This window comes from Columba livia, chromosome 1 (genome assembly GCF_036013475.1).
Source record: "Columba livia isolate bColLiv1 breed racing homer chromosome 1, bColLiv1.pat.W.v2, whole genome shotgun sequence".
NCBI classification, from domain to species: Eukaryota; Metazoa; Chordata; class Aves; order Columbiformes; family Columbidae; genus Columba; species Columba livia.
In genome coordinates, this window is record NC_088602.1 from 20,802,231 (window position 1) to 20,830,049 (window position 27,819).

Here is a 27,819-nt window from a genome sequence, read left to right on the forward strand (position 1 = left end):
AAGTGACCCAACTACATTCACTACAAGCAAACAGAGGACTTTCTCATCACTACCCAACTTCAAGGAAACACAGTGAGAGGGGACAGTCACCCCAGAGGTGTCCGGGTTTCCCAAAGAATGGGAGATTATAAATGAGAGTGACAGGAGGAAAGCTTTACAGAGGAAGAAAACAAACTCGGATTCTGAATTCTGTTAGATGGCTAAAAAGCAGTATTTCATAAGAAGGATAACTTTTAAGCCTGTTGTGGTTCAGCGGTTACAACAGCAGTCAGAGCAAAAATGCAATATGTAATACTGAAAATAATTTTTAAATAGGGAGGGAGCAAAAGTATAAAATTGATTTACAAAATGGGGAAAAGTTAAAAAGTCAAGCTGAAGACTACAGGAAGAAAGTCAGTCACTGACAGGTTTAAAAATAAATCCAAATTTTCTAAAACATTTGTAAAGCATGAATTCCTATTGGTGGTGTAAGATCTTTTTTTAGATGGAGATAGTACATTTAAAATAATGTAGGGAAGGACAAAGTTTTTACTGCTTTGGATCTGGGAAGGAAGAAAATGAAGACGGCGATACCAGAATGTTTTCTAATTCATTAGCAAAAAATGAGAAATTTTAGTAAACACAGGCTAGACTGAAAAAAATGGTCTTCCTGTGGCACGCCAGAACACCCTACACGAGCACCAACGACCTCCCTTCCCCAAGCTCAGCCTCCAGCTCCACTTCCATCCCCACTCAGCTGTGGGCTCTCTGCAGAGGTGCCTCTAGGTCCTGGTGTGGCAGGGCCATCCATGCCTGGGGCACCCATGTCCTCAGGGACTGCTCCCTTCCTCAGCACCAGCCAACGTGGGCACCCGATGTCTGCCCAGCAACTGAGGGCATATAGCCCTCTGCTCCCTGGAGATCATCGATTGCTTGGCTGGCTCTGGTCCTAGCAATGGGGACATGGTCAGCAACCACGAAAGACAAATGGTGCCTCTGACCGCCCCATCACGGTTTCGCTCGTCAGCTCTTCATGCTACTTGGGGCTGTGGCACTGAGTCCCTCTCCCTGCTGCTGCCTGAGTGCTGGTGGTGGCATCTTGGACAGGCAATACATCATGCTGTGCTCCTCTTGCTGTGCTCCCCAGCCAGGCCACCCCCCGCAGCACAACTGCCCATCAGCCAGGGGACCGGAACGCCCAGGGCTGGGCTCGGCCCCGGCCTCCTTCCCCCGTCCACCCGCTCGCTGGAGGGGGTGGCTGGGCTGTCCCCGGTACGGGAGCCGGAACTCCCGAACGAGTCCCGGCCTCTGGCGTCGCACGGGGAGCGCTGGCCCGGGGCGGCGGCGGGGGGCCCGGCGGGGCCGCCCCGCTGGCTTTGCCCGCTAGAGGGCAAGAGAGCCCCGCACAAGCGCGACGGGGCGGCTGCCCCTACCCCACAGCACCCGCCTCGCCCAGCGCCGCTCCTGCCCCGCTCCTGCCACCGGGGGTTCCCGGCCCCGCGGGAGCCGCCCCCAAAGAGCCGCTGAGGGTAGCCAGGGCGGCCCCGCCGCCCGCTTCTCCGGTGAGGACCCTCCGCAGGTGCCTCCTGAAGGCGGCGGCAGCCGGCGGTCCCGCCGCCTTCAACCTGCGCCCTGAGCGATGCGGGAGAAAATGTCCTGGATGGCCACGGTGCTGTGCATGGAGAGGTAATCACTTCCAGCGGGAAAGCTAGCGAGGCCTTCAGCAATTCCAGAAACTGGGCATGGGCTGGCATGGAGCCGGCATGGACCACGTTCTCCATCGGGGCAAAGGCACGTCAGGTTGCTGTGCCTGCCGCAGCGCAGGCAGAGCGGTGAGTGGGGACACACACCCAGCTTCTGCTGAGCTGGACAAGCATGGAGACACCTCCTCCCTGCCCCAAGGGAGGTGATGATGAGCTGGTTGCTGGTTGCAGCTCCAGTCTAGCACTGGTAAGTAGTGTCCAGCTGATGGTCCGGGTATGTGTCTTTGTTGCTATATGAATGCCACTCCATGTTTGAGGTAGTGAACGATTTACAAAAGAAGTCTGTCAGTCAAAGGAAGAACCTTAGGGACACCCTGCAGCCTGCTGGCAAACCCTGCCGAGCCTGCAGTCACAAATGAGCACCAAGAGTATGGGTGCATGAAGAAGGCAGAAACCTTTGAATACACACTGTGTGTGCTTGAACAGGACAGGTGTGTGGGGCAAAGTGGCAGAGCCATTCTGGCAGTGAGCAGTTCCATGAACCATGCCACAGAAATCACTTGCCATGCCACACAAATCACTTGCCATGCAGAGGCCTCTGCAGTCACCTGCACTAGTGGTAACTCTGATTTCTTCCTCTTTTCTCCTTCCGATCAACGGCATTTTGGCTCTTGGGCTGGAGTGAGTTGCAACATCATGGAAAATTAATTCATTACTAAGAACAGCAGATACAAGCCATGTACAAATACATGCATCAGAGAAATTTTAAACATATTTGGCAGCTTTCACACTTACATCACACTGTCTATCTTCAAGTATCAACAACAAGGACATGCATTCCAAAAGACTGTATCAACACCTGTGTCAATGCTCTTGACTGTGTCTGACCAATAATGGCACTATTACTTTGATACTTAAATTAAGATATCTTAAAACATGTAACCTGATAACTCCATAGGACAGTCACAAAGATCATATTCTGCCAATGATTATTTAATGCGGATTCACTAATTCCTGTATGCAACAAAATACCATAATGCTGTAAGAATTCCATGTCAGATATCCTGGTGTGGCGGTGATTGCATGATGACACTGATGTTATTGTTTTCTTGGATTTTTCCATCTAAACGACATGTTTTACACTCCTCTGGTTTGAAAATTTGGTGAACTGGGAAACAGGCCTTTCCGTGTTGTCTTCTGGGATTCTTACAGGTAATCTTTTTTTTTGTCATGAATGCTTCTATTTTTTCTACCATTTTTAAAGGGAGAAAGCAAATATATTCCTCTAGATGAATTTTTCTAAACCTGTAGACACTTCTTATGTTAATCAAATCAACCTGAGTTACAGGGTTAATAAGTTTTCACAAATATTTTATTTCTAGGCAATCTAATGTTTCATAATAATGATTTTGGTAACTTTTCATCGCTGAGATGGTGTGAGTTTTCTCTGGAGGATTAATTTGTGCAGCTATATTAATAGTTTAGTGCCCTCACCAGCCATTCTGGGGGAATGCTGAATCACATGTATAGCACAGCAGGTGCGACCCATCCAGTCCTATCTAGACATCTGTCATGTAGAAATCTACATCTAATATAGGCTCCCTTCATACATGAGGAAGAATTAAGCATCTTTAGAGCATGAGTCATGTCATCTTAAAGTAGACGCCTAGAATAGGTCAGATGATTTGTGCCCTAAAATTGCTTCTATTGCTTCATTAAAGAGCAAGTAGTTTCGATCTCAATGTTTCCATTGTAGCAGCCTCAAGTGAGGTGAGATGAGTTAATACTCTTATCATATCCAGGTATGTATCATGCTTCAAAGTACCCTAAAAATTCTTACTTGTAAAGAAAACTGAAAATAGCATTACTTCCTGTATTATTCGTGATTTATTAAAAAGCAGCTTTTAAAAGTTTGCTGACTCAAGGCATTTTAGTAAAAGTGGCAAATGCCATGTGTTTCATGGGAAAGTTGTAGCATCTCTCTTTTTAATAATATAAGTCTCCCAGTTCTCTGTCTGCAAGGCTGGAAAATAAATGAGTTAGATACATTGTAGGTCCAGAATAGGATCCTGTACTTTTGGTGAAAATACACAATCTGAGAGAATGAAAAAAGTAAAAATACTTATGACAGGCTGATTTATTTTGTTTTAAATGACACTCAAAACTAATATGTGAAAAGTTCATATACTGAACTAGTTGGCAGAGTACAGGTGAAAGAAAAAAAATGTCATAATGTCTAAAACTGGCCAGAGGTGTCACATTAGCGTGGTACATGCGAGGAGAACATGTGCCAGGAACTACTTAAGAAGTGCAGGATCCTTCTGACCAGCTCTGCTCTCAGGAGTTAAAATCCTGCATAGCGCTGATGAGTAAGCTCTTGATGACTCACTGTGGCAGATGCAGTCTTTAATTCCAGGAGGGTATAAGGGAAGTGGGTGTGAATCTTGAGTAGAGGAGAACTAGGGATGTTCCTGCCTCAGTGTCTTGGGGATAAAAGTGTAAGTTTTAATACGGCCCCAGCTATCAGTAAAGCCAAACTTTTGTAAGGGGTAAGTTTGATGTTACACATCACAGATTTTATGAGAAGCGGGGTTAGAACACCACCTACTCACAGATGGGTATAATTTTGGGGATGTCCTGCATAATTCATGTGTGGCTTTGATACTTATGAGTAATTCAGACATCAAAGCCTCAACTTAGATAACACTTTTATAACACTAAAATTCCTATAGCAAATAATCTGTGGGCTTTCATTTAAGCTCCTAGAAAAAAAAATAATAAAAAAAAACGAAACAAAAAAGGAACTATACCAATACTTTCTTCTTTACCTTCAGATATTTTCCATAAGGTATGCTGATGTGAAGTACAAGATGGAAAATACTGAAGCTTGGGTTAGGGAAAAAGTTAGAATTCTATATAATACTCTTCACTAAGACTAGAAATGTGAATTTCAAAGCACTGGAAAGGAGCTGGGAGACTCTTTCCCAGTTGTTCCTAGGCTGAGAGCACACCAGATACCAGGCCCTTCAGTCACTCTGCAATATTCCCTTGCTTTGCCAGTGGCACAAACGTGCATTTTTCAGTGGTCCGGTTTCCTAACAAGCAATTTCATATTCTCTACCAAGTTAGCCATTACGCACCGACAAACTTTCCTATTGATGACCATAAAGCTCCTTTATTGTTCTCCTTCAGATCACCTTAAAACTTCCTTCTGACACCAAACACTTGTCATTGGCCAGGGCTGTTGCTTTTTATTCTCAAGGCTGCTTTTCCCTTATCCTTCCCCCATGGGTCTGTAGTATACACCTGTTGTCTTTCATCATGGGTTAAGATCATAAGCTCTTTGGGCATAGACCATCTCTCTTATTACATGTGTCTACAGTATCCGACACAATGAGACTGTGGTCCCCGAACGGGGCCTCTGGGTACTGCTATGATCCAGTTGATAAAGAATAATGATTTTTGACATGGTGAGTTCTGCAGTTTTTCCCAAGTCATTCTGCAGTTGTTCACGCTGATATAACCAATATGTGTGTGTGAGCAGTATCCTTAAACCCGATATTTAGGGTAAATGCTATGGAACTATTTACTGGAGAGCGCTGACTTTCCTGCTTTGGTGTTGGGGGGCTCATCTACTCTTGCACATTGAGATGCATGAACTGACACACAGCAACTGTTCCTTTCTGTGGGTTTGTACAACTAATGTGATTGGGACCCTGCTCTGAAGCTTCTGCATCCCGTCCTTTGAGCAGCAATAAAAACTGGTGGAGTCAAATGAAAGGGAGGTGGCTCATGTGCCACTGGTATGGAGTGTGTCAGTTCCCTGCAGGTAGGTCCATGGGAATTCAGGACACTGCCATTCCCTGCCGCAGTTTCCCCGCTAGACCTGGAAACTAGAAGTCTCTTTCCCTCAAGTGTGAATTCACAGTGGCAAGGGGCGGGGGGGGGAGGATGCAGAAAGTCTGCACCAGTCAGAGCTGTACTGCTGGCTTTTGTGGTGGGGAAGGCAAGGAGAGCCACCCCCTCCACTGCATGCCCACCATGCAGAAGGACATGCAGAGAGTCAATTATATTTAATTAACCCCCTTGCAAAATTCTCCTTCTCCAGAGCTCTCCTTCCAGCCTCCCCCAGTGACCTTCCTGGGCCCTGCCACCTCAGCAATGCACATCATCATTCACACCGTGCAATCTCTCCCCCCCGGCCCCCAAGATATTCTGTTTCCTCCCCTTTTCTCCCTCTCTCTCCCCCCCGCCCCACGCCCCGAAAGAGCCTGTGTTCAGGTTTTGCACTTAATTCAAGGGGCTGCCGGAGCCGTCTGCTCCCTCATGCAAAGCCCCCGCACCGTGCCCGGTCCTTGAGGTCTGCCCAATCAACCCTTCTGCAAAGGCAGGAGACCCTCCCGCCCCTTTGCTAATTAATGCAGCTATACCGGAGCGCGGCAAAACCACAATAATGTCAATCTGCGGTATCATAAGGAGAAACAGAAATCCTCTCCCTCCTCGCCGGGTCTCTCCTGGCGGTTTTAGATAACTTCTTTTTTTTTTGCGGGTGAGGGGAGGAGAACGCGTACTTAGCATCAGCACCCCCGCCTCCACCCATGCCACCTCCTGCCCGCCTCTCTCTCCCCTCCACCGCGCTCTTAAAAACTTGGACCGAGCCCGGGGTGGGGGAGAAGCCGCAGGTCGCCCCCGGAGCGCCCCGGGCGGCAGCGGAGGCGGCGGCGGCGCCCTGGCACTACCCGCTCCCGAGGCGACATCCCCGAAACTGCCACCCCAGCACCCGGCGCCACCAGCAGCGCAAGGACGAGAGCGGGAGGGCTGCGGGCTGCCGGTGCGGGGGGCCGGAGTGCAGAAGGAAAAAAATGCGGCGTGGGCGATAACGACCCCCTCCATCCCCCCACTCTGCCGCGAATCCCGAAGTTCCCGCGACCCCGCCGGTTTGCCTTCCGGAGCTGAGTTTCAACCTTGCTTGGGACAGCGGCAGCCCGGTTACCTGAGGCGCGGTCCGGCCGGCCGCGGGCTGGGGCCGGGGCTGCACTGCGGGGCGGCCGCGCCTCCGCCTCCCCTGCGGCGGGGCAGAGCGGCGGGGCCGGGCCGGGCTCCGCGCTGCCCGCCCCGCTCCCCCCGCCAATGTCACGGGGGACTCGGGCAATGCGGGCATCTCCCGAGGAGCCCGCTTCCCGCAGCGGGCGGGCCCGGTATATTTAGCGCCGCGCCGCTTTTTTCCTCCCCCAAAGTTTCGCCCACTTATTTATTTATTTGCCTGCATGCGCCGCGCTGCCGCAGAGCAGTAAGAGCCGCTCCACGCCGTGCCTGGAGCTGGAAGCGACTCTGTATTGCAGCAGGTAGGGCTGAGCGCTAGGACCTCGGAGAATCCTTCCAGCAGCAATCAGGACTACCTTAAACCCAGCCCAATGCCTCTTCCTGCGCCACTCTGCGTGCTGGATGGAGATCCACAGTCAAGAGCTGCAGCTCAGTGCTGGAGTACAACATTTCACAAGGAGCCCTGCAGAAGCAACACCTGTTTCGAGCCAGCCAAGAAAGACACAAGCACTTGTATGTTGCTGCTTTGCTTGTGGATCGTCAAAAATCCTAAACCAGTGGACATCTGCTGAGCCTCCTGAGAATTCTGGATAATAGATTTGGACGTCAAAAGTTTTTTTTTTTTGCCTTTTTCTTTTTTCCTTTTTTTTTTTTTTTGGATTTATCTCAGCCAACAACGTGCGATTTCCCCCTCCCCCTTTGCAGGATTCATGCTGATGTATGCAGTCTGTTATAGAGTAAAAACAGCGCATGCCTTTCTGGAGTCAGAATCCATAAATCCTGACGTAGCCTGTGCATCTTAAAAAAAATCCCTATAACGCCTAGGTATTTAAGTTGCTATGGTCATTCTTATCTTAAACCAAATGGAGAAACTACGGATTTTTTTCTTTATTACAGTTGGATGGGCTGAAGACCGTATTGCTTGCTAAGAGCTGGGGATATATGCATTTATATAGATATACACATCTATATGTTTATAAATATGTCAGTGTGTGAGTATAAAGTGGTGGTTTCTTAGACTAACTGGTTTGACCTTGAACCTGTACCAGTCAAAACAGAATATTACTTTTATTTATGCATTTAATGGATTGAAGAAAGAACATTTTCTCTGTAACTGCGCTAGGGAGGGGAGAGGAGTGGAATATATCTTATATCTCCTGGGTTTGGCACCATCATTATTGTTTATCCTTATTCTCTAAAAGCAGAATCTTCTGATGGCTCCCTTAGGTGAAGTTGGGAACTATTTCGGTGTGCAGGATGCAGTACCCTTTGGGAATGTGCCCGTTTTGCCGGTGGATAGTCCGGTTTTGTTAAGTGACCACCTGGGTCAGTCTGAGGCAGGTGGGCTACCCAGGGGGCCTGCGGTCACGGACTTGGATCATTTAAAGGGGATCCTCAGGCGGAGGCAGCTATACTGCAGGACTGGATTTCATTTAGAAATCTTCCCCAATGGTACTATCCAGGGAACCAGGCAAGACCACAGCAGATTTGGTAGGTATTATCCTTAACCCTTTAGTGGTCATGTGATGAAATAATGGGGCAGAACTGCGGGCGGGGGGACGGCGGGGGGTGCGAGGCGCGTGGGGAAGGGGGGTTTGTGCTGATGGCTGGTCCGCCGGGGGCAAAAATGAACGTCTCCGGGATTGCAGATGTACACAAGCGGCAGCACCGCAGCGGAGCAGGAGCCCTCGCTGAAGTAGCCGGGTGTTCGGTAGCGACGTTGGTGTAGCCCCAAGTTCTGCTTAAGAGCAGACACGTACTGGGAGGTGGTGGTGGCGGTGGTGGAATTTTTGCTCAGGACGTTTCTGCCGAATGATATGATTTCACGAGTTTAAAGGGTTTTTAATCATTAACCACTACAATTTAAAATTCACCGAGTTTCCTGAAGGGAGTGGCTGTCGCCCTGTACGCAAATTAACCGGGGCTTTTCTTTCGTTTTCTCTGCCGATTACCTGCCCTAGTAACTGCCTGAACTGCAAACCCAGCCTATTTCTCCTCTCGGCGAGGATTCGCCGGCAGCGCCCGCCGATCCGCAGCGGGTCTCGCCGCACGCCGAGCCCGGCCCGGCCCCGTGCGGCGCTGCCGGTGCCAGGCACGGCGGGCACGAGGGAGCGCAGGTACCGCCGTGCTCACCCGGAACCGCCGGGAAGCCGCACCGAAACCTGCCTTTCCTGAGCTGTGTGGCGTGTGAAGCTGGCAGCGAATTGGAAAGAGCATCCCCTGGATTTCATTTCCAGGGGACGCTGTTTGTGACTCAGCAGCGAGGGCTGGAGGCTGGGGGGCTCATGGCTTCGGCCACGCTGAAGAGCTTGTGCATGCACACGCGAGTCAAGTGGGCCTGGAGCTTCTTTGCTGCCTGGGAGACTGTTAAAGGCCCGGCAGATTGAACGTAAGAAAGTAACTAAAACAACCTGGATGAGCTGATTCTTTTTTTTTTTTTTTTTTTTTAAGGAGGGGTGAGGAAAATATGCCAGGTTAGCTCACCACGCTCCCAGCTGTTGGAAGGAGTTAACTTGTGAGTGAACCAACCTGACAGCACTGAAATTCGGTCGTAAAAACAAAGTCCTGTGGTGATTTTTTTTCCTCTCTACGTGTTTTAATGCCAGATGTTGAACGATATCTAAACTGTATTTTATTGCCTTGTGAAGCTGTTTAGATAATGCCGGTGTTGCAGGAGATGATCTCCAAAGGGCGCAGAAGGGAAGGGGGGGAGGGAAAGGCTGAGGTCGCAGGTTTATCCTCCATCCCTCGTCAGCCGCTGCTCCCTGACACCCTCACGCTGCTTCCATGCTTTGCCTCGCTCCCACGCCGCCCGCCCGGGTTCCCCGGGGAGGAGGCGGGGTGGGGGGAGGGAGACAGCATCGCGGCTCTCCCGGGGGCGCAACATTCACGCTTGCTGGCGAGAAAAAGTGGGGAAAGTGTTCTAGGCAGTCGCGTAGTGCGGGTAATGCGGGAATTGTGCATCTAGACATTTTCCTTGACACAGGCAGACGCCGTGCATAGCTGCTGAACTACCGCCGCAGGTTTCCCCCTGCCCGCTGCAGGTGCGGGCACACAGAGGCGGCCTCGGTGCGGGGCTGACGGGGGAGGCGCGGTGCGGTGCGGGCCGCCAGCAGGTGTAGGGCGGCCGCGCCGCTGCCCGCACCGGCAGCCGGGGCTGCGGGGGGCCGGCTCCACGCAGGGCCCCGCCGCCCCCGGAGGAGGGCCGCCAGCTGTTCCCTTCGCAAGGCGGCGGTGACCACATTATTCGCGGCGTCTATTTTTAAAAATGGCTTTCCAGCCGCAGTTGTAGGAAGCCGACAATTCCGAGGGGCAGCTCTTCCAGCACTTGCAGCGCCTTGGCTTTAAATAGATTTATTTTTTCCCTTCTCGGTTTGATCGCCCTCTCCTCCCCAGGATGCACCCTTGTGATAACTCTTCTCCCATGGAGTGCGCCGGTGATGCCCTTGCTCGGTCCGGGGTCGGGCAGACCTGGCACAGCAAAGCCATGGGATGTGTCGGGGCTCCCGTCTTATCTGGGAGCGGGGAAGGGATTTTAGTGCTTTTGTATCGGTGCCGTGACATTGCTGTTGTGTTTGCGGGAGGTCACTGAACAGCAGATGCTATTTGGGCTTTGGTGACTATTATAAAGTCTTCTGATGATCCTGGGAAGGTCTGCATCCCAACGCGGCAGATGCCCGGGGGAGAGCAGGATAACTTGGTCGTCTCTGAGCGTGTGCGGTAAACCTGCGTGTGTGTAGATGTGGGGGGACGAGTCAGAAGGAAGTTTTCCTCTAGGAATAAGGAGGACAAAGAGAAAACCCCGGGGGCTGCGCGTAAACTCCTTTCTGGGCTCAGCCCTGTGGGAATCCCCCTCCCCGCACACACACACGCACACACCTCTGGAGAGACATCAGATAAGAATAATTCTTTTGTGATGCTATGTTGGATGTGTGCCTATTGCATACAATAAACCGAGCCATATTGTGTGTCTATACTCGCCCGGTTCTGGGAGCCCAGGCATTTCGCAATTCCTGCAGCAAGATGTCCTTCTCTAAAAGAAAAGCTCCCCGGGAGAGCCCTGCTCGGTCCCCCCTGTAACGCGATCTCAGGTGATCAAAGCCTTATCTCTCCTGGGTGACAAAAGAAATCTTTTTGATGCAGTCTCCTTTGGTCTAGGGCATTTGCTAGACAGTGGAGTCATTGTAAATTCAGGAACTCTGTAACAGCGGAGGGGCGTGCCTGTGTGCGTCAGCACAAGTACTGCATGCACAGCATTAAAAAAATAGGAGCATGCAGGAAAAGGAAAAAAAAAAAAGCAAGCTTGTCAGCAGGTGACCTCCGCTCCCCGGGACCTGCTGCTACAGGGAACCGCTGCGTTCATCATCCGCGGGAGCCGCGCAGCCGCCCGCCCTCCCGCCTCTCCGCCTCGCCCTGCCGGCTCTCGGGCTGGCGAGGCGGGTTCAGCGCCGGGGAGGGCGCAGGGGGCGGCTCTGGCCGGGGGGGTGGCCGGCGGCCGTCTGTCCCTTCTGCTGCTGGGTGTACGGGTCGGGGCTTTCCCCCTTCTTCCCCATGCTGCCTTTGCAGAGAGCCCGCAGACCTGGTCGGGGGCCGGTGGGGTGGTGATGCATGCGGAGGGCTCTGGCCCCGGGAGTGGAAATTAGAGTCCAGGTTTTAGGGGGAGGGAAGGACCCCAACCATCCCCCGCAGTTGAGCGTTGCAGAGGGGAGGGCACCCGGAGCGGCTGGTGGGAGAGGGGGAGGCCGGCGACACAAGGGCGCTGTAGGAGCCTGAAACTGAAGCGGGGCCCCGCTGCCTCCTGGGGGGCTGTGGCTGGCGGCGCTGCCGTCTCTTAATTGGCATCATGTGGGGGAGCGGGCGGAGCGGTGACAGCTGCGACAGGCGGGACGCATCCCGGCGGAGTGCTCTGCTCAGCCGAGCGCCGCAGCCCCGGCCGGCTGTCGGGAGGGAGGTGCAGGGGGTCGCCGGGGAAGCCCCTGCCCTCGCCCCATCATCGGGCTGACCTCCCGGTAGCTTCTTAGCTGCGAAAAGCTCCGCTTTGCCCTCCCCTCTGCTCTTCCCTGGGTGCATGATTGCTGGCTGAACGCAGGGCAGGGCAGACCCAGGGACCTGCGCTCTGCCTGCGGGTCTCCGCTGCGTCCCTTCTCTCTGCTGCCCAGGGCAGTCTTACAAAGACGTGGCTGGCAGAAGTGCTTGTTTACCGCATTCGTTGATGGTGTGTTAGGATGCTAAACGGAAGCTAAACTGCCACAGTCCAGCAATACATATGCCTATATATAGCCAAAGACAAAAATGTGCAAAGGGTGGAACACCAGCAATAAAAAGGTCTGTAGTTGCAGAGATGTTCATTGCTGAAAGCCAAGGCAAATACATTTGTAGGTCTGTTCTTCACCAGAGCTAGTCTAGATCAAATTTAATGTTTCACATTGTGTTAACTGCCCACCTCCTTTCTCCTGTGAGCCTGTGAGTAGAGCAGGACTGGCCTTCATGGTCAGTGTTGTGGTGTCTTGTTGCCATTCAGCATGGTCAAAGTTGTTTCATGTGGAAGAAGGTGAGTGAAGGGCTGATGTGGACATGTAAGAAATCACTTTCCCCCAAACTTTCTTCCTAACTTCTTTATGGAGGACTGCGTCTTTGCCTTGAAGTGGTTTCATTAAAGAAAATGCCCAGTGTTTGACAAGAATCTATCCAGCATCCCAGGTCCTGAGACAGTTATTTCCTTTATCTTTTTCTTCTTTTCCCCATTTTTACCTATAAATAGGGCCTGAGCTTTTAAAGTTTGAAACTGTCCTGATTTTCCTTTGGTCCAGCCTAATTTTGATGAGGAATATCTATTCTAATATCTGGTTCAGGTCTTAAGTACTACCTGTATATTATAGAAACTATGCAGTGAAAATATTCACAGGAGTATTGGGCCAAATCCTGCAATCCTTAAACTGGCAAGATTTGTGTAAGGCTAAATACTTGGCCTCACATAATCTCTTGAAGGACTTAACAGCATGGCACGTAAAACTTGCTGTGAATAGTCTTCTGAATATTTCAAATTACAAGTCTATATTCTGATTTCAAATATGCGGATGCTCTTTGCCAAGTATCTTAAATTCATCTTCTACACTTACAATAGGATGTGACAGTGCTTCTTTGTTCTTTTGACAGTCTAAGCAGCACGCACCCAAATATCTGAAATGAGGACAGCAACTAGAGTCTGCATTTATACTGATGAGAAAGTTGCCAGACTTACTAGCTTAGCTATAGTATGGTATAGTACACACTTAACATAAGATTTAACCTCAGTTAAAATTGCTTGGTAATATGATAGTTTGGTAAAAGCTTTACAGAAAAAGCCTTAAAAAGAAATCTGGAAGTATTGCATGTCCAGATAGAATGGGAATGTTTAAATTGTTTCAATGGATCAATTGTATCTGAGATACTGTATATACCAGATAAACAGCACGTTACCTAAAAAAAAATTTCCATAATTACTAAATATTTCCTCCCAGTATTTTTGATTTGTGCATATGTAGAGAATAATTTAAGATGCCCAGGCCTTAACACAGGGTTATCAAAACAATAAGACTATGGTGTTTGTAGTAATGAATAATATACAAGGTACTGATCAATAGTCCCTTACAGGGAATACATTTAATCTTTACATTAGCTTGGCTATAAATTTTCCCTATTGGGTTCAACTTGTGCTATGTTAGATTTATGTGATTCATGCCTGTTATTGATTAGTGCACAACTATTTTCTGGGAGATGCCAAATTAATTGTTAAAAAAAATCCATGAAAGTGCTTTTTTTATTGGCCATGTGAGGCTCAACACATGCTATACTGCTATTTTATTATTTCAAGTAAATATAGTTTCCAGTAAGCTTTAAAAATAGTTATGTGCTGTGCTTAGACATGAAAATTCGTAAAATATATTGAAAATGCTACTCTGTGCTTTATTTTGTGGCTCAGAAAGTAGCATAACACAGCACTGTACTTTTGAACGTTGCTGGATAACTCCTATGAAGTTGTTACAGTCTTACACAAGTGCTCCCAGATAGGAAGCAATTTCCTTTTTTTCCACAAGACTTCTAGCTTTATGCATGATTTAACTGGTAGCATCCTCATTGGAGAAGTAAGCAATTTGCAGGGAAGGCTGCCAAAAAAACCCAAACACTAAGAAGCAGATGAACTAATATTTGATACAGACACTTGCTGTACCCTGCACACTGATGCTGAACCGAGGAGCTTTGCAGAAGCTGTGCTTCCCTGAAAAATGTTCTTATCTCTAGTGCACAAACGTCTCTGCGAGCTTGTTGTTATGTGCATGGGAAGACTTCATCATTTATACACTATTACTTAGGTTTAGAATATATTAATTGTTGAATTTGAGATGAGTAATAAATAGCACACCAGAAAAAATGGTAACTATCTAGACAGAAATATGTGAGACTCTGGACTGTATTAAGAATTTTCATTTTTCGAGCCTCTGGAAGATCATACTGTGAGTAAATCTTTCTCCCTATTCCCAATCAACTGCTGCCTAGAGGTAGATATTTTGGTTCCATGTGTAAAGTATTTATGTCACAATTCTGATTCAAATGTATTTTTCAGAATTTGTTTTGCAAGACAAATTTCATAGGTTCTTTAATAATGCTGATTTTGGCAATTTAAAAGCTTTTTTTTTTCTTTGAATGTATTTTATGTTGTGCGAATTGGAATATGACTGAACTTTACATCTGTGTTTAAAAATGGTGACAAAGATTGAGAGTAATCTTTTAATTTGGTATGTTAATGCGTCATTCTAGCAGAGACTCAAAGGACTTCACCGTTCAAGTGTCATACCCTGAGATACATTCATTTGTTCCTCATCTTCCTCCAAACAACTCTGAAAATGGGAATACACCTTTGAAAATAGCTGTGTGGTGCTCAGGGACCTGGAAAAAAAAAAATCTTTCAATGGAAACAATATGTACATTGATTGTTTTTTTCCTGCATTTTATAGGTATACTGGAATTTATCAGTATAGCAGTGGGCTTGGTCAGCATCCGAGGAGTCGACAGTGGACTCTACCTTGGGATGAATGAGAAAGGGGAACTGTACGGCTCGGTAAGTTCCCACCAGCCTTGGGGAGTTGTGATCCTTACGTTCTGTGGGAAAAAATACTTGCTAGGTCTTACAAGCTTCTGTTGCACTAGATGCTATACGATGACAGTTTCTGCTCTAAATATCTTGCAGTCTAATTTGAAACAAGACCTTGTGGGTGGTATAAAGAATACAGGAGAGGGAAAAGGTGACAAAATCAGGAATGAGTAATAGTGCAGACAGACGACAATTTAGGTAAAAACAATGGAGACGGATGGCCAGAGCTGGTCATTGAAGACTGAATGATATATTGTAAGATTTGTAAATGTGTCCTTTCAGTAGATACCTAAACGGAGAAAAAGTGACTGTCATTTATGTGTGGGCAGAGAACTTTCTAGGAATTGACGAAAGTAGAGAAGGAGGAAAAGGGTGGCATATGTGGATGAGAAAATGAGACATAGGGGTGGATAAAAGTTATAAAAAGTATAGGAATGAGGGCAAGACGCTTGGTGGTCTTGTCCTGAAAGTGCAGCTGGTGCTTCTTGAGGGATGGCAGCAGGAGTGAGTAACGGGTGTGAGAGAGGAGTAAAACTTGGTATTTCAGACGTGGGAGCTGGGCTAGCAAACCAGCCTCCCTGCAGCTGATGGGTGATTGATCTCAGCAGTATGGGCTGTCCTGCAGCAGAGGAGTATCTGTGTGTGTGTGTGTGTGTGTGTGTGTGTGTGTGTGTGCATGATGTGACCTTTATCTGGGAGCATCTGAGACATGTGATGTACACTGGGGTTCATATCCTGGGTAGATCATGGGCAGGGGAACATAAAATTGAGCAGGCAGCTTCCCAGTAGTAGAAGGCAACCTCTTCTAGCAGTAAAATATCAACCTCCAAAGCTGGCGAGGACTAGAGAAGCAGTTGTATTTGAGGAAGAGAATGGCAGGTTTGAAGGGTAAACAAATGTCTAAAGTGTATTCACTGGGGTTCATGAAAAGCACGGAGGAGAAGGTGACAGTGGTCAACTGATGGTGTAAATGCTGCAAAGAGAGACACTCAAAAAGGAGTTTCAGTGATAGAGAGTGTTGAGTGTAGCTGAAGATACCTGTGTCAGACAGGATTATTGGTAACCGGGAAAAGAGTGGGGAGGGAACTGAGTGAGACAGCAGTGGGAGTGGGAAGAAACACGAGAAGATGGAGATGACTGGACAGGGGAAAACAGGAGTAAGAGGGAAGTCCAGCTTCCATATATGTGATCCACAGAGGAGTGTGAGGAAGTGAGACCAGGAAGGTCCAGCAGAAGTGTTTTTATGTGGGTGTCCAGATACACAATCCCTTTCTAGTAACATTTTGTGTGAGAGAAGGAAGGTAGAGAAGGTAAGGGGTTGTCTTCTGAGCAAAGTGCCGGCTAGCAGAGGAAGCTGGAAGGTACAGATCATGACAATGTATGTGAGAAGCAGAAAAAGAGGTGGTAGAATGAGGGGCAAGGCTGGGATGGAGAATGTGTGGACATGGGAGAACAGGAGCTGCAGAGACAATGAGAACCAGTGAGTAGGAAGAGCCAGAGGAAGGGATTTAGTGTAAATGCCAATATGGAAGAGGAAAAGGTTGGAAGGATGGAGAAGAACAGAGAAAGGGAATGGATGCAATGACAGATGTAAACAAGTTGCCTGTGAGGAGTAAGTTGTTGTAAGTTACAATCCTGTGCAGTTGATGAATGGGATAGAGAACTGCCAAAGTAATGAGTGCTTTTACGGTTCAGTTAGGCAGCAAAAAAGCAGAACAACAACAGTAATATGAATCAGTAATGTTGATAATAATCAGTAAGAGTAATAATTTAAACAGATAAACATGGTGAATCAGTGATGCTACACTTCAGATACTCAGAAAAAGGAAATGTCGTTATTTGATAGAGCTTGAATGCACGGATTGGGAAAGCAAATATTACATCACTTTTCTGTGCAATTTATGTTTCAAGTTTGCAATATGTTTGTCAGAGTGAATTACTCAAAACATTCTTTGCTGAAGAAATGTGCACAAGAAATTATTTGTAAATTACTAAGCTCACTGCCTTAATAAGATAGTTGTTCTGTGAGCAGCAGTTCTAAAAGAACCTGCTTTCCTAGGGGTTTGTATCTCATGGTCCAAATCATGTATCTCCCTGACCTTCTGTCCCTGCAGTAGCACAAATTCCCCAGCCTTTTATGTTTCTCCCATGGAGAAAGAGACAGTATTAGCTGTCCTTGCTCACCAGATTGCCAGTTTGCAGAGATTACATAGCTCACCACTCCCAAGTGGAACACGCAAATGATTTCTCTTTTTTACCCTGCCTCTGGTTAGTTGCAAAACTGATAGGAACTTTATTTTCTTGAAGACCTTTGCCTCCTGATTGAAACTGGTTGAAAACCTAAAGAGGGACAGACAGGCAGGCAGCTAGTTGTACAATATAGTTGGATAACCTCTTTTCCCTAAGAAATGACGCTAAAAATATGAAACCATTCATAATGGAGAACTGGCAATCTGTAGGGCCAGAATGCAAAGTTCAGGTTAAAATCTGATGGATGATATGGATGTTAATTGAGTGATGTTAATTGAATTACATTACTTCCAATGAAATATAACCTCTAATGGCTACTCAGTGTGACGATGCTTTAAAGCCTTGTCAACACTGGCAATCCTAGAGCCTATATTTCAGCAACTGTCAGCTCTCATAGAAACACTGAGATAAGCAGGCCTCAGAGCTGATTTTTGTGTAGAATTGGCTGGACATTTTTAAGTGACAGTGTTTTGCTTTTGGTCAGAAAAATGCAATTAACTGAAAATGAAATACTCTGATAGCAATAAATGTTGCAATGTGAACCAGAAGCAAGGCACAATCCAGCACAGAATTATCTTTCTGTCAAGAGAGAAGATCAGTTTAGCCAAAGTTAGTTTTGAGACTGATAAGTCATAGACCGAGGTTCAAGCTTTTCACCTGAATTAAGTGGAACGATCACCTGAATTGAATGGTTCTGTAGCACCAGCAAGTTGTCCTTGTGCTGCCTGTGTTGGGAGGTGGGTTTCTCTGTCTTGGCTTCCTCACTAAGGGCTGTGAATAGCACCAGGTTTGTCATGGAGCAGGTACTCTTACAAGGCTGTGGATGTGTTTCTAACGTGGGAAAACTGTTTTCCATGCAAAACTGAATAGCAACTTAATAAATATCTGGTCCTGCTCTATATCAGTGTTGTGGGTCTAAGCAGGTTTGTTTCTGTGGGCATTCAGTACTGCAGCACTTGACACTGCTGTAATAGATGCCCTGTGTCTATGACACTATCATATTTATATTCTAATTACTGTGTGAAAAATATATTAGATGTGAATCAAATAAATGACCTAGAAGACTTCTATCCTTCTATATTTGTATTTGAAACATTTGGCACAGGAAGATTTTTCCCAGCATATTTGTGGTGCCACTGGAGATGGGACATATGGCAAAGCAGAGCAGCCAGGATGGGTGATCGCTGCCAGTTTTCATGAAAGGCAACAGTAAAGGCAGTTTCAGCATATTTTGATCCAGACATGTTCCTCTTGGCCTTCTCAAGGTGCTGATTTCCTCTTAGATTAGCTGCCTGACAAACTCTTTCCAACTTGCCACCGCTACAGGAGGCAGTTCCTGCTGCATCTTCTGGTTAAAAGAGCACAGCGACTCTCATCCTGCTCTCAGGCAGCAATGTCTAACATAGCGTGGCTGTTCTCAAGTTCCTCTTTGTCTCCTGGATTTATCCAGGGAAAGCTGAAGATATATGTGTGTAGTACTGTAGAGAAGCCAGTGGTAGCTACACAGCGATGACTTGGAGGCTGGTTGGTGACAGCAGCTTTCCCTCCTGCCTTGCTCTGTTCCTGCTCTCCCTTTACCTTGCCTTCCCCTTGCAGCCTGCAGCTATGACTCATCATGTTTCACAACAGCTACTGTGCTTGTCACTGGAGAGGAGGAAAAATCCAAACTACAGATAGGACCTGAAGGGTGTTAAGACAAGGCACGAAGACCTTTTTCCTTCCCAAGTGCCAAAGAGCTCTTGCCAACACCTCTGGCAAGAGTGTTAGCAAATGTGTTCTAGCTGTGCTCCTCATCGTGGAATGAGGGAGGTCTTTCTGATCAGTCCCATGACCTTCATGAGACTGTCTCCACCCTCACACTGCCCTGCACCACTGCCTTTGGGAATATCAACAGTTGATATGCCCATAGCAGGCAATGGTGAACACCTACATCATGGGGTGCCTGTTGTTTGCACTGCAGGCTGTCCTCTGAGGTGGTCCTGTGCTAACTCCAGCACAGCAGGACCATGGGACACCCTTGCCTCGACTGCCCTCGCTGTCCTGGACTCTGTTGCAGTAGAAAGCTGTGCTACATCCCACTGCTGGCGTATCTGCCCCATTGATCTCCCATGGACATGGATCTGCCTCATTCGTCTTCTCAGACTACATATAAAGAAGACCTTTTTTTATGATGAGGGTGGTGAGGCACTGGAACTTCTTGCTCAGAGAGGTTGTAGATGCCCCATTCCTGGAAACATTCAAGATCAGGTTGGGTGGGGCTTTGAGCTACCTAGTCTAGTGGAAGATATCCCTGCCTATTGCAGGGGTACTGCACTAGATGGCCTTTAAATGTCACTTCCAACTCAAACCATTCTATGATGTTATGGTTCTATGATTCTATGAAATGCTGGTGTCTCTATTGTTTCTTGTGTCCTTGGCAGGTGGCAAAATGTAGCTGAGGCTGGATGTTAAGGAGAAAAACTGAGAGCTGGAAGATCTGGAGCAGCTACAAGGGGAGCTGTGCAGGGAGGAAGAAGGCAGGAAGGGAGGTGGTGGAGTTGTTGTAGAAGGTGTAGAGGGCTAGGAGTGCCTGGGAGGAGAGGGAAGGATAGAAGAGAGAGGCTTCTTGTGCCCATGGAGCAGCTGGGACAGAGCTGAAGAGCCCAGATCTGGAGCCAGGGAGAGAGAATTCTCACCTCTGGGTTTCAGACTCACATGGTATGTGCAGCAAATTGAGATTCAGGGTTGCTTATAATAGCGTAATAAAGAGCTGTCCTTCAAAAAATTAACTGAAAACTTGTTTGTCCCAGTGTTTTGGGGACAGTAAATGTGCCTTTTGCTCCTAAAACTGCTGGGGAGAGGGTGGAGGAGGAGAGAGAAAGAGAGAGAGTAGCGTCCTTGAAGAAACATGTTTTCGCAGTAAGTGTTCAGGGAGGTGACGATATGCCTCTTTATTGTCCTGGCAGGGCTGCACCTATGGTGTTTTGTGCTTTTGTTTGGGTCTCTGTAGTCCTGGAAGGACTATGCAGCTGCAAAGACAGGTGAACAGATTTTTTTTTTTGACAAAAAAGGGAATTTTTCGTAGTTTACTGAAGATTGCTTAGTGTAGGTAAGGTTTTGTTTTGCTGCATTCTAAAAATATCTTTTATGTTTCCATGCAAATAAGGGAACTGTTCAGCCCTTCAGATGGTGGGTCAAGGTGCACGGAAACAACGTGATGAAAAACAACGTGAAGAAAAAAACAGGTTGAAAGTGCATGTTTGGAACAGCATTTGAGTCAAGTATATGGTCACTACAGATGTCTAAGAATAAGACAGATAAATAAATTACCCTGCAGTATCATTCACACTTTCTGGTTAGTGCTAAACACTAACCTCTGATCTACAGCAATTCCGTGTGCTTCAGAATGATTGATTTTTTTTTTTTTTAAATAATCTAGATTATCTGTCTGTCAGCGTACATGCAGGTGCCTGTGCCTGGAAACAGGATAGGTGCAGGGCACAACAATTTTTGGAGGGAGAATTAAATGCAATTTCCCTGAGTGAGGGCGCAGACTTCTGGGCTGGGAGTGGTCAAATCCCAGGAAAGACAATGGCTATGGCAGCAGGTTTAATGCCTTTCTGCTTGTGTGTAAAATAAAGTGCCTTTTTGGTAAATGGTACAAATAGTGCAGAGGCAGAGGGCAGCTCCTGGGGCAGGTGGGTGGTGAGGAGTTGTCAGGTTTTCCGGATGGGCAGCATTGCTCAGGAAAACCTGACATTCCTGTGACCAAGAACCTGATGGTGTCTTTTAGCAATAACAGCCACTTGTGTCTTCCTGAGTAAATCCACCTTAAGCAGAAGAGTTACAAGAAGCAGGCCTGTAGTTAGTATGAGAGGGCAAACTTCGAGATCTGAAGAGGACCAGTTCAAAAAGGTGCTTATGGCTCTGAATACGAAAGAAACTTGAAACTTTGTCAGAGATGCAGAAATCCTGTGGAATTGCAGCAAGGGTGAAGCTGCCAGGAAGGATCTGGAGACTAATAGACTGCGGGTGCTTGGCAGAGGGTCTGTGAGGAATGGGAGATGGGCAGGTTGCAGAAAAGCTCATGTTGTAAGAGTTGTAGAAGGACAGGGATAAAATGGAAATTGCTGCAATAAAGCTGACAAGGGCCCTGAAACATATTCTAAAATATAAGGCAAAAACTTTTTAACCTATATAAATGAAAAGGGAATTAGAGTCTTTACAAAGATGGAGTGTTCAGGCAGGAGTGGAAATGCAATGTGGTCTGAATGTGGCTGCTAACTGGGCTAGCCAGTAATTCTGATGGAGACCTTGGGGTGGTAACATGGGGCTGGGGGATTCCCTTTCATGTGATGAACTAAGGGAGTGGGGGCAGCTGATGCCACTGCTAAGAGAAGTGGCTATTTTCCCTCCAACCATCCATCCTCTCCCTTGTGCTGGCACAAGCATTTCTGTTACTACCCAGTGAAATGAAGCAGGGAACTGGAAGACAATCTAGCCAAGCAGAAGGGCCATCTTCAGCCCCAGTGGTTCCCTCCCAGGTCATAGCAAGATGTGGTGCAAAGCTGGGAGCAAGTCTGGTCAAGGAAGGGTTTGCTTTTCTCCAAGACAATACAAGTGTTTGTCTGCCTGGAGTGTTTGTGGATCTCTGGCCACCTGGTTTGTGTTTGGCCAGTGGCAGGACCAGGGGAGCTGGAGGGCTGTCAGTCTGACTTGGGTTGTGCTCAGGGTGTAGGGACACACTTTTAAATGAAAGAGTAGAAGAGGACCTGGAAGTACGCGCAAGATGAGTTCACTGAAGCTGGATAAACAGCTTCAGGCAAGCCTAGTGTTTTATTTTTGGTAGGATTTTATTTTTCTAGAAAAGAGAAATACAGTTGTGCTAATCTGAAAGGCTGGTCTAGGTATGACTCATTGAATACAACAACTGCTACAGTGGGTAAAATGTGGACTTGTATGATGGTGAAAAAACTGAAGAGAAGACAGCAAGGAGGGTGTTGAAAAGTATTAGATTGGAGTGAAGCTGCTAGTGGAGTTTTTATGGATTGGTCCTTGGGCTGGTTTTATTCCCTGTTTTTATTAGGGACTTTAAACATCATGTCATAAAAAAGTAGTATTTTGTTATAAAAATTGTTGCATTGTTGGGAAGTATTTTCAGCAAAGAAGACAGCCTCACAGAAGTGACTTGGTGACCTAAAGTGCTCAAAATATTTGCATGTTTGGCTCAGGGAGAGCTCTATCAGTGCCACTGTATACAGCATCGGTAGGATCCAGTCTAAATGCAAAGTGCAGTTGGTCACTTGTGTTAAAGAATATTAATTGTGACTGAAACAGGTGCAGAAAGGGCTTGCTGGAATGATCAGAGGGGATGAAAAGGCTATCAAATGATAGAGTTTAAAGATCTTGGTTTATTTAGCTTGCAGAATGGAAATGGAGAGAGTACACTCTTGGTCTCTGTAAATACGTGGAGGTTTAACACCAAAGAGAGAAAAAAAGTCATTGAAATAGAGGACAAATAGCTTAGGCTGGATAATGAGTCATGAGGAAGTGAGTTTTTAAGTTGACCTGAGGAATTTTTGCAGGAAGATGGGAGATGAAGCACAAATGCTTTCTCTCTGCCCTGAACAGCAGGAAACAGCTTCATAAGTGTGGACATTATCTTTGTGGAATGTGTAGGTCTGAGAAAAGCCCTGAAACTTTAGTTACTTGAGAAGATTTGTCTACGGCCTCATTTGCTTCACCTTTGCAGACAGCTGCTCTCTATATTCGGATGGGCAGCCTTGCTGAAAGCCGAGTACTGTCAGATGGTGTTCCTCACAGGTACCAGCGCTGGCAATGAGAGCAGAATCTGTAGCCTGCCTAGCAAGGTATGAACGACTCTGTAGAAGGTAAAGGTCTTTTGAGATGTGGGTACTGGTGTAGGAAGAACTGATGGGTGAATCCACATGCTTAACACAGGTAATACTGGTGAAAGCTCTACAAGAAAGTGACGCTATTGTGGTTCTTCTTAAACTAAGGCTTCAGTCTGTTTTTTAAAACAGAATTTCACAGATTATAACACCTGTCATCAAAGAGGGACACCTGCTAATAGTGTCCTGTGGGATAGACACTACACTTTTCCTCAGGTCTTTGATTTTCCTCAGAGGAATTAATTCCAGGTGGTTACTAGGTCTGAGGATAATTTTATATGAGAGAAAACTCTCAGTGATCTCCTTGCCTTGATCTGCAATTCTGTGTTCAACTTGGATTCTCACTACATGCCTGGGACAGGAAAGTATTAGAATATCTCCTACAGAAATGATATATATGTATGGGGATGTGTGTGTAAAGCAAGATGGTACTCAAACCTTCATTTAATGATCTGCTTTCCCCTAACTAAAGATATCTAGAATTTTGTATTCTTACAAAAATAGGAGATTAGAGGTGCTGCTTCAGGGGGAAACCAAGGTGATCTTGCATCTTGCAGAAAACTCTTTCCAGAAAGGGCAGTCCTGGTACCGTGCCTCCGCTGCGTGCTTCTGCTTTCTTCTTTGCTCCGACATCAGCACTCATCTGACTCGACACGAGGCTAATTTAGGGATATAAAACCACAGAAGAAAGCTTGCTTTTTTGGTTGCTTCTCTGCCAGTTTAGCTCTCTGAACTGGCTTGTTGCCTGTTTGGGCAAGCACTAGCGCTCAGAGGGGGAATCACCTGCAGTGTGGGATAGAGAGGGGCTGAGTATTGCACTGTTGACAGCAGGTAGTTGTTAAAGAGGCCGAACTGCATTGCAAACTCAAATCCTACCCAGAGAGCAAGTGTGGGGCATGTTCAGTTTGAATGTCTTCAGATTCACGTATTTGCAGTTGTGTAGCTCCCCAGTCACTGCAGCCTGGAACATTTCTGGAACCATCTGTGTTAACAATACAGAGGTGTGAAAAGGTTCAGTGTCTTTAGTTGATCTGAGAATACCATGTTGAAGTGACAAGCTAAAAGAGCATCATCAGCAGTGTCATATTGAGAGATGTTTGGGGGTTATTCACGGCATCAGACAAAGATCTGATGTGCTCTCTTTCTGACTCAGGAGCCAGTGGGATGTGAACATGGAACTCTTTCTAACTTTACCATTCATCATTTTCAAAGATGGAGTAGAAAAAGTCTGCCCTGCAGAACCTTCTTGTCTAGGTTGAGGATTGCTTTGCAGTTTGAATGTGCTCAGGCTGATTTGGTGATGTGCAGTAATGCAGTTCATTTGTGTCACATTCAAAAAGCTTGAGAAATAAAACTTGTTACAGTGCAAATCCATTTCCCCCCCTTTTGTTAAGCCCTTTGGTTTCTTTTTCCTTCCTTTTATAAAGGCAGACCTCTGGTGTTACTTTTGGTTTGAAGATCAGATTTTATATTAGTGTTCCACAGCTGCTGCTGAGGAAAACCTTGGCTTCTGGTGTGGATACTGCATGCTTTTGAGGTCTGGCCCAGGCTGTGCATCTTTAATCTGCTAAACTTTACTCTTCAAATTTAACACAATTATGGAGGCAACTGTGACTCAGGAGAAATTTTGACTTGATTCTATTACGGTTGAAATGCCATTGACTTCAATGGAATCAGGATTAGACCTGCTCCTGTAAAACCACTAATTAATTTTATGGTTGTGTCAGCAGACCCTGATCAAGATAAGAGCTCTACTGTATTCATCATTTTAAAAACCTAAATCTTGACAGGGCTCCTGCCTGTGAAAGTCTGCAATCTAAAGACAGTCTTTTAACATGTAAATGTTTATTGCTTTTGCATAGCAAGGGAGATTTTGGCCTGCTGATGCCTTTGTTAGGACAGCACCTAGTGTATAATCTGGACTCAAAACAGGGAACTTATTGGGGAAGACTTCAGAAAAATCCTTTGAGTCATTTTAGAATACACAAATAATATAAAGTTTAAACAAAATCATCAGGTTTTTATTTCTCTATACCTTAAAAATCTGAATTCTTTGTAAGGTCTGTGTGCTGCTGGTATCTGGTAGACCAACTGCCTGGTCTGGGAGCTTTTCAATCACCAGTTCTGTTGAAGTTGTTGTTATATATCTATTTTTTTTTTTTTTCAGACAGATTGACAACTTCTTTCATCAAAGCTGAAATTAACTGCATGGCTAAAGTTTGACCCATTGAAAGACAGGTCCACCAATGCGCATGTGTGTGAGGAGTAGGGGGCTTGTGGAGGAGCAGAGCCACCCGACTTTCTCCAGCTTTTCCCAAAGGCTGGGTCAGCTATATCGCTGATAACCTAAGTCAGGGCATGGCAACACCAAAGATATGTGGATTTTCTGAGAAATGTTAGAGGAATCTTTTTTTGTTCTGCTCAGAAAGTGAAATACTATAAATTTTGTATCTAGATCCATGATTTTGTGGTGGGATTACCTTTGGGAAAAAATAATGCGGGAAGTGTCCAAAGAGTTGTCTCTGGAGAGACTACTTATGAGCAATGTTTGCCAATGGAGGAGCACTGCTGTCTAAAAGGGCAAATATGACATCTTTTCTTCAGCAGCAGCTCTTTGAAATGCTGGCCTTCCTTTGTGTCAAAAAAAAAAACAGGTGGGAGCTTAAAAGGCCTCAGTTTTAAACAACTTAAACTGCATATGCAATCCAGTCCTGCTGCGTAAAGATCTTAGGGTATCAATCCTTTGCTGTACTGCCCACCAAAGCACTGTACATTTTAAAATCTCTCTGGCAAACTTATTGGTTTTCAAAACTGCTGCAGATATTTGGCATTTCAGCGAAGAGGGCTGGATCTTTCCAACATGCAATAGCCTGTGCTGCTTTGTTTGTTTGATGACCCTCATCCAGAATGACAATGGGATCAGTAATTTCCCTGTCCTCTGAGCTAGGACCTAGCAGGTAGCTTTATGTAAAATCGATAACAAAATATAGAGACAGACTTTTGTTCATCATTCCTTGACCAAATCATCTTGCTGAATGAATAAAACATAAGGTACTTTTATAGTGTACATTATTATCACTGCCTTGTATTATAATTATTTGGTCCCTGTGGCAAAGTGTTTTCTGAAGGGCCCTGAGCATTCTGTTGTTTTTAGGATGACACCTTGTAGCTGAGGGATAAGGAATTTCTCTAATGATGGATAAATCCAGTTTGGGGGTTACTCACTGAATGTGTAGATTGACTACTTTTTATCACCCACTTTACAATGTCTTTGAGCATGTAAGTTTAGCTGCTCCCGCAAAAGGCAGCACTTTCTGCTGAAGGAGGGCTTTCTTTCATTTAACCCAGCATTCTGTGCTCAGAGAACCACAAAACAAAGTAAAAAATACTGACAAAACACTTTGATGCTCTGCTTCATCTTATTTGTATTTAAGGAAGGCATGTTTTATTGAAAAATCTCTATTTGGTTAAAAGCTTAACTAGTATTTCAGGCTAAAGAGTGTGTGTAGCTGTAAAATAACAGCCCTCGTTTGACATACATGTTGTCTTTTGATAGAAGAGAATTTGTGGAGTGGGGAGCCGGGGTAGGTCAAGTTACAGCTTTCAGTAAATCTGAACGTGCCTGAAATGGTTCTTTCAGTGTCTTAAAATATTTGTTGCCTTTTTATTGTTGCAAGCCTGATCTGAATCCCATTTAAGCTGATGGGAACTTCTCTCCTGTCTTCTTTAAAAATTGGCTCTGGCCCCTGTATCAGATTGCATACCACCTTGCTTTCTGATTCTTGGAAGGGTTCAGCCAAGCGTTATGAATTAGATGCTTAGATAACATTGATGACTGCAGTTCTTGATTGTGCCAGGGAAACCAAAAATAAAATACAGGTCAGAAATGTGACTAGTTAATGGCACAGTGTGAGCCTGGCCCTGCTGGTGCAGAAGGGAGGGGAACACACCCACTTTTTTGTTTTTTAAGAGTTGACTTTGTACTGGTCCTGCTTCATTGTGCTGTGAAGAAGGAAGCTCTTCAGATTCCGAAGAAATGGTGCTGTGACAGCTTACGAGGCTTGAGATCTGTCTCTGGAGCTTTGTCATGGCTTCCAGCAGCAGCACGAGCAGACCCTGGGTGTTTAGGTGAAAATGAGTTTTCATCTAATGCACTTGGCAGATCTAAATCAAACCTATATGGACATAAGCATGGCTGCTGGTAGGCAGCCTGCGCTGGCAGATGCAAGCTTGGGCACAGTGGGGTTGCTCTTTCTATAATGATTTCATGTTCAGGGAGGGCATGCTTGAAGCTTGACAGATGCTGCAAACTTGAAATCTCAAAGGATTGGATATCAGTAAAACCGAGAGCTGCAGATTTGGCAGTGGCAAAGATGGATGTAAGCCTAATTGGCATCTCATCCTTCTTCAGCTCATGTCAGAAGAGCTCTGTAAACAACCCTGGGCCAGCGCAGTGCTGGGTCTCAGTCTGGTCTGTCCAGAGGAGAGCGTGGAGAGCAAGGGAGAGGGAAAAGAGGGGCAATGGGGCAAAGGGGAGAAGCAATGGAATCCCTGCTGCACTGACAATCTCATGGGATTTTATTGTTGATGTTGGAGTTGATTTGCTTTGTTCAGGAAGCTCTGCTTTTCTGTTGCCTTCATCAGGACATGGAAGCATCATGGTGTCTATATCTGGGTGGCTATTGCAGCTTTTGATGATAATGCTCCCAAGGTGACCAGGTTCAACTGGGTCTTGGGAACTTTACAAGCTTTTTGTATGAAAGATATTAATCTTTAAGCACTCTTATAACTGTTCCATGGCAGTGGTACAGAACAGTAACAC

The 27,819-nt window shown here is 46.3% G+C and overlaps 1 protein-coding gene and 1 long non-coding RNA gene across 3 annotated transcripts in view; one reads left to right on the forward strand and one right to left on the reverse strand.

Annotated features, from left to right (window-relative positions):
• The window catches only part of FGF9 (fibroblast growth factor 9), a 56,738-nt gene that overhangs the window by 21,351 nt on the left and 7,568 nt on the right, over positions 1-27,819 (forward strand). The window contains exons 1-2 of one of the 2 annotated variants that reach the window (XM_065049879.1): positions 6,761-8,216; positions 14,720-14,823. In XM_065049879.1, coding sequence (XP_064905951.1) covers positions 7,940-8,216; positions 14,720-14,823 — 381 coding nt within the window. In that variant the 5' untranslated portion in view covers positions 6,761-7,939. Of the gene's footprint in view, positions 1-6,760; positions 8,217-14,719; positions 14,824-27,819 lie in introns of those variants that run through there. The other variant, XM_065049871.1, reaches the window with a different exon arrangement.
• Positions 571-6,799, reverse strand: LOC135578311 (uncharacterized). The gene is made up of 2 exons (XR_010469802.1): positions 6,676-6,799; positions 571-2,358 (listed from the first exon to the last, which is right to left on the reverse strand). It is a non-coding gene; the product is annotated as an uncharacterized LOC135578311 (long non-coding RNA).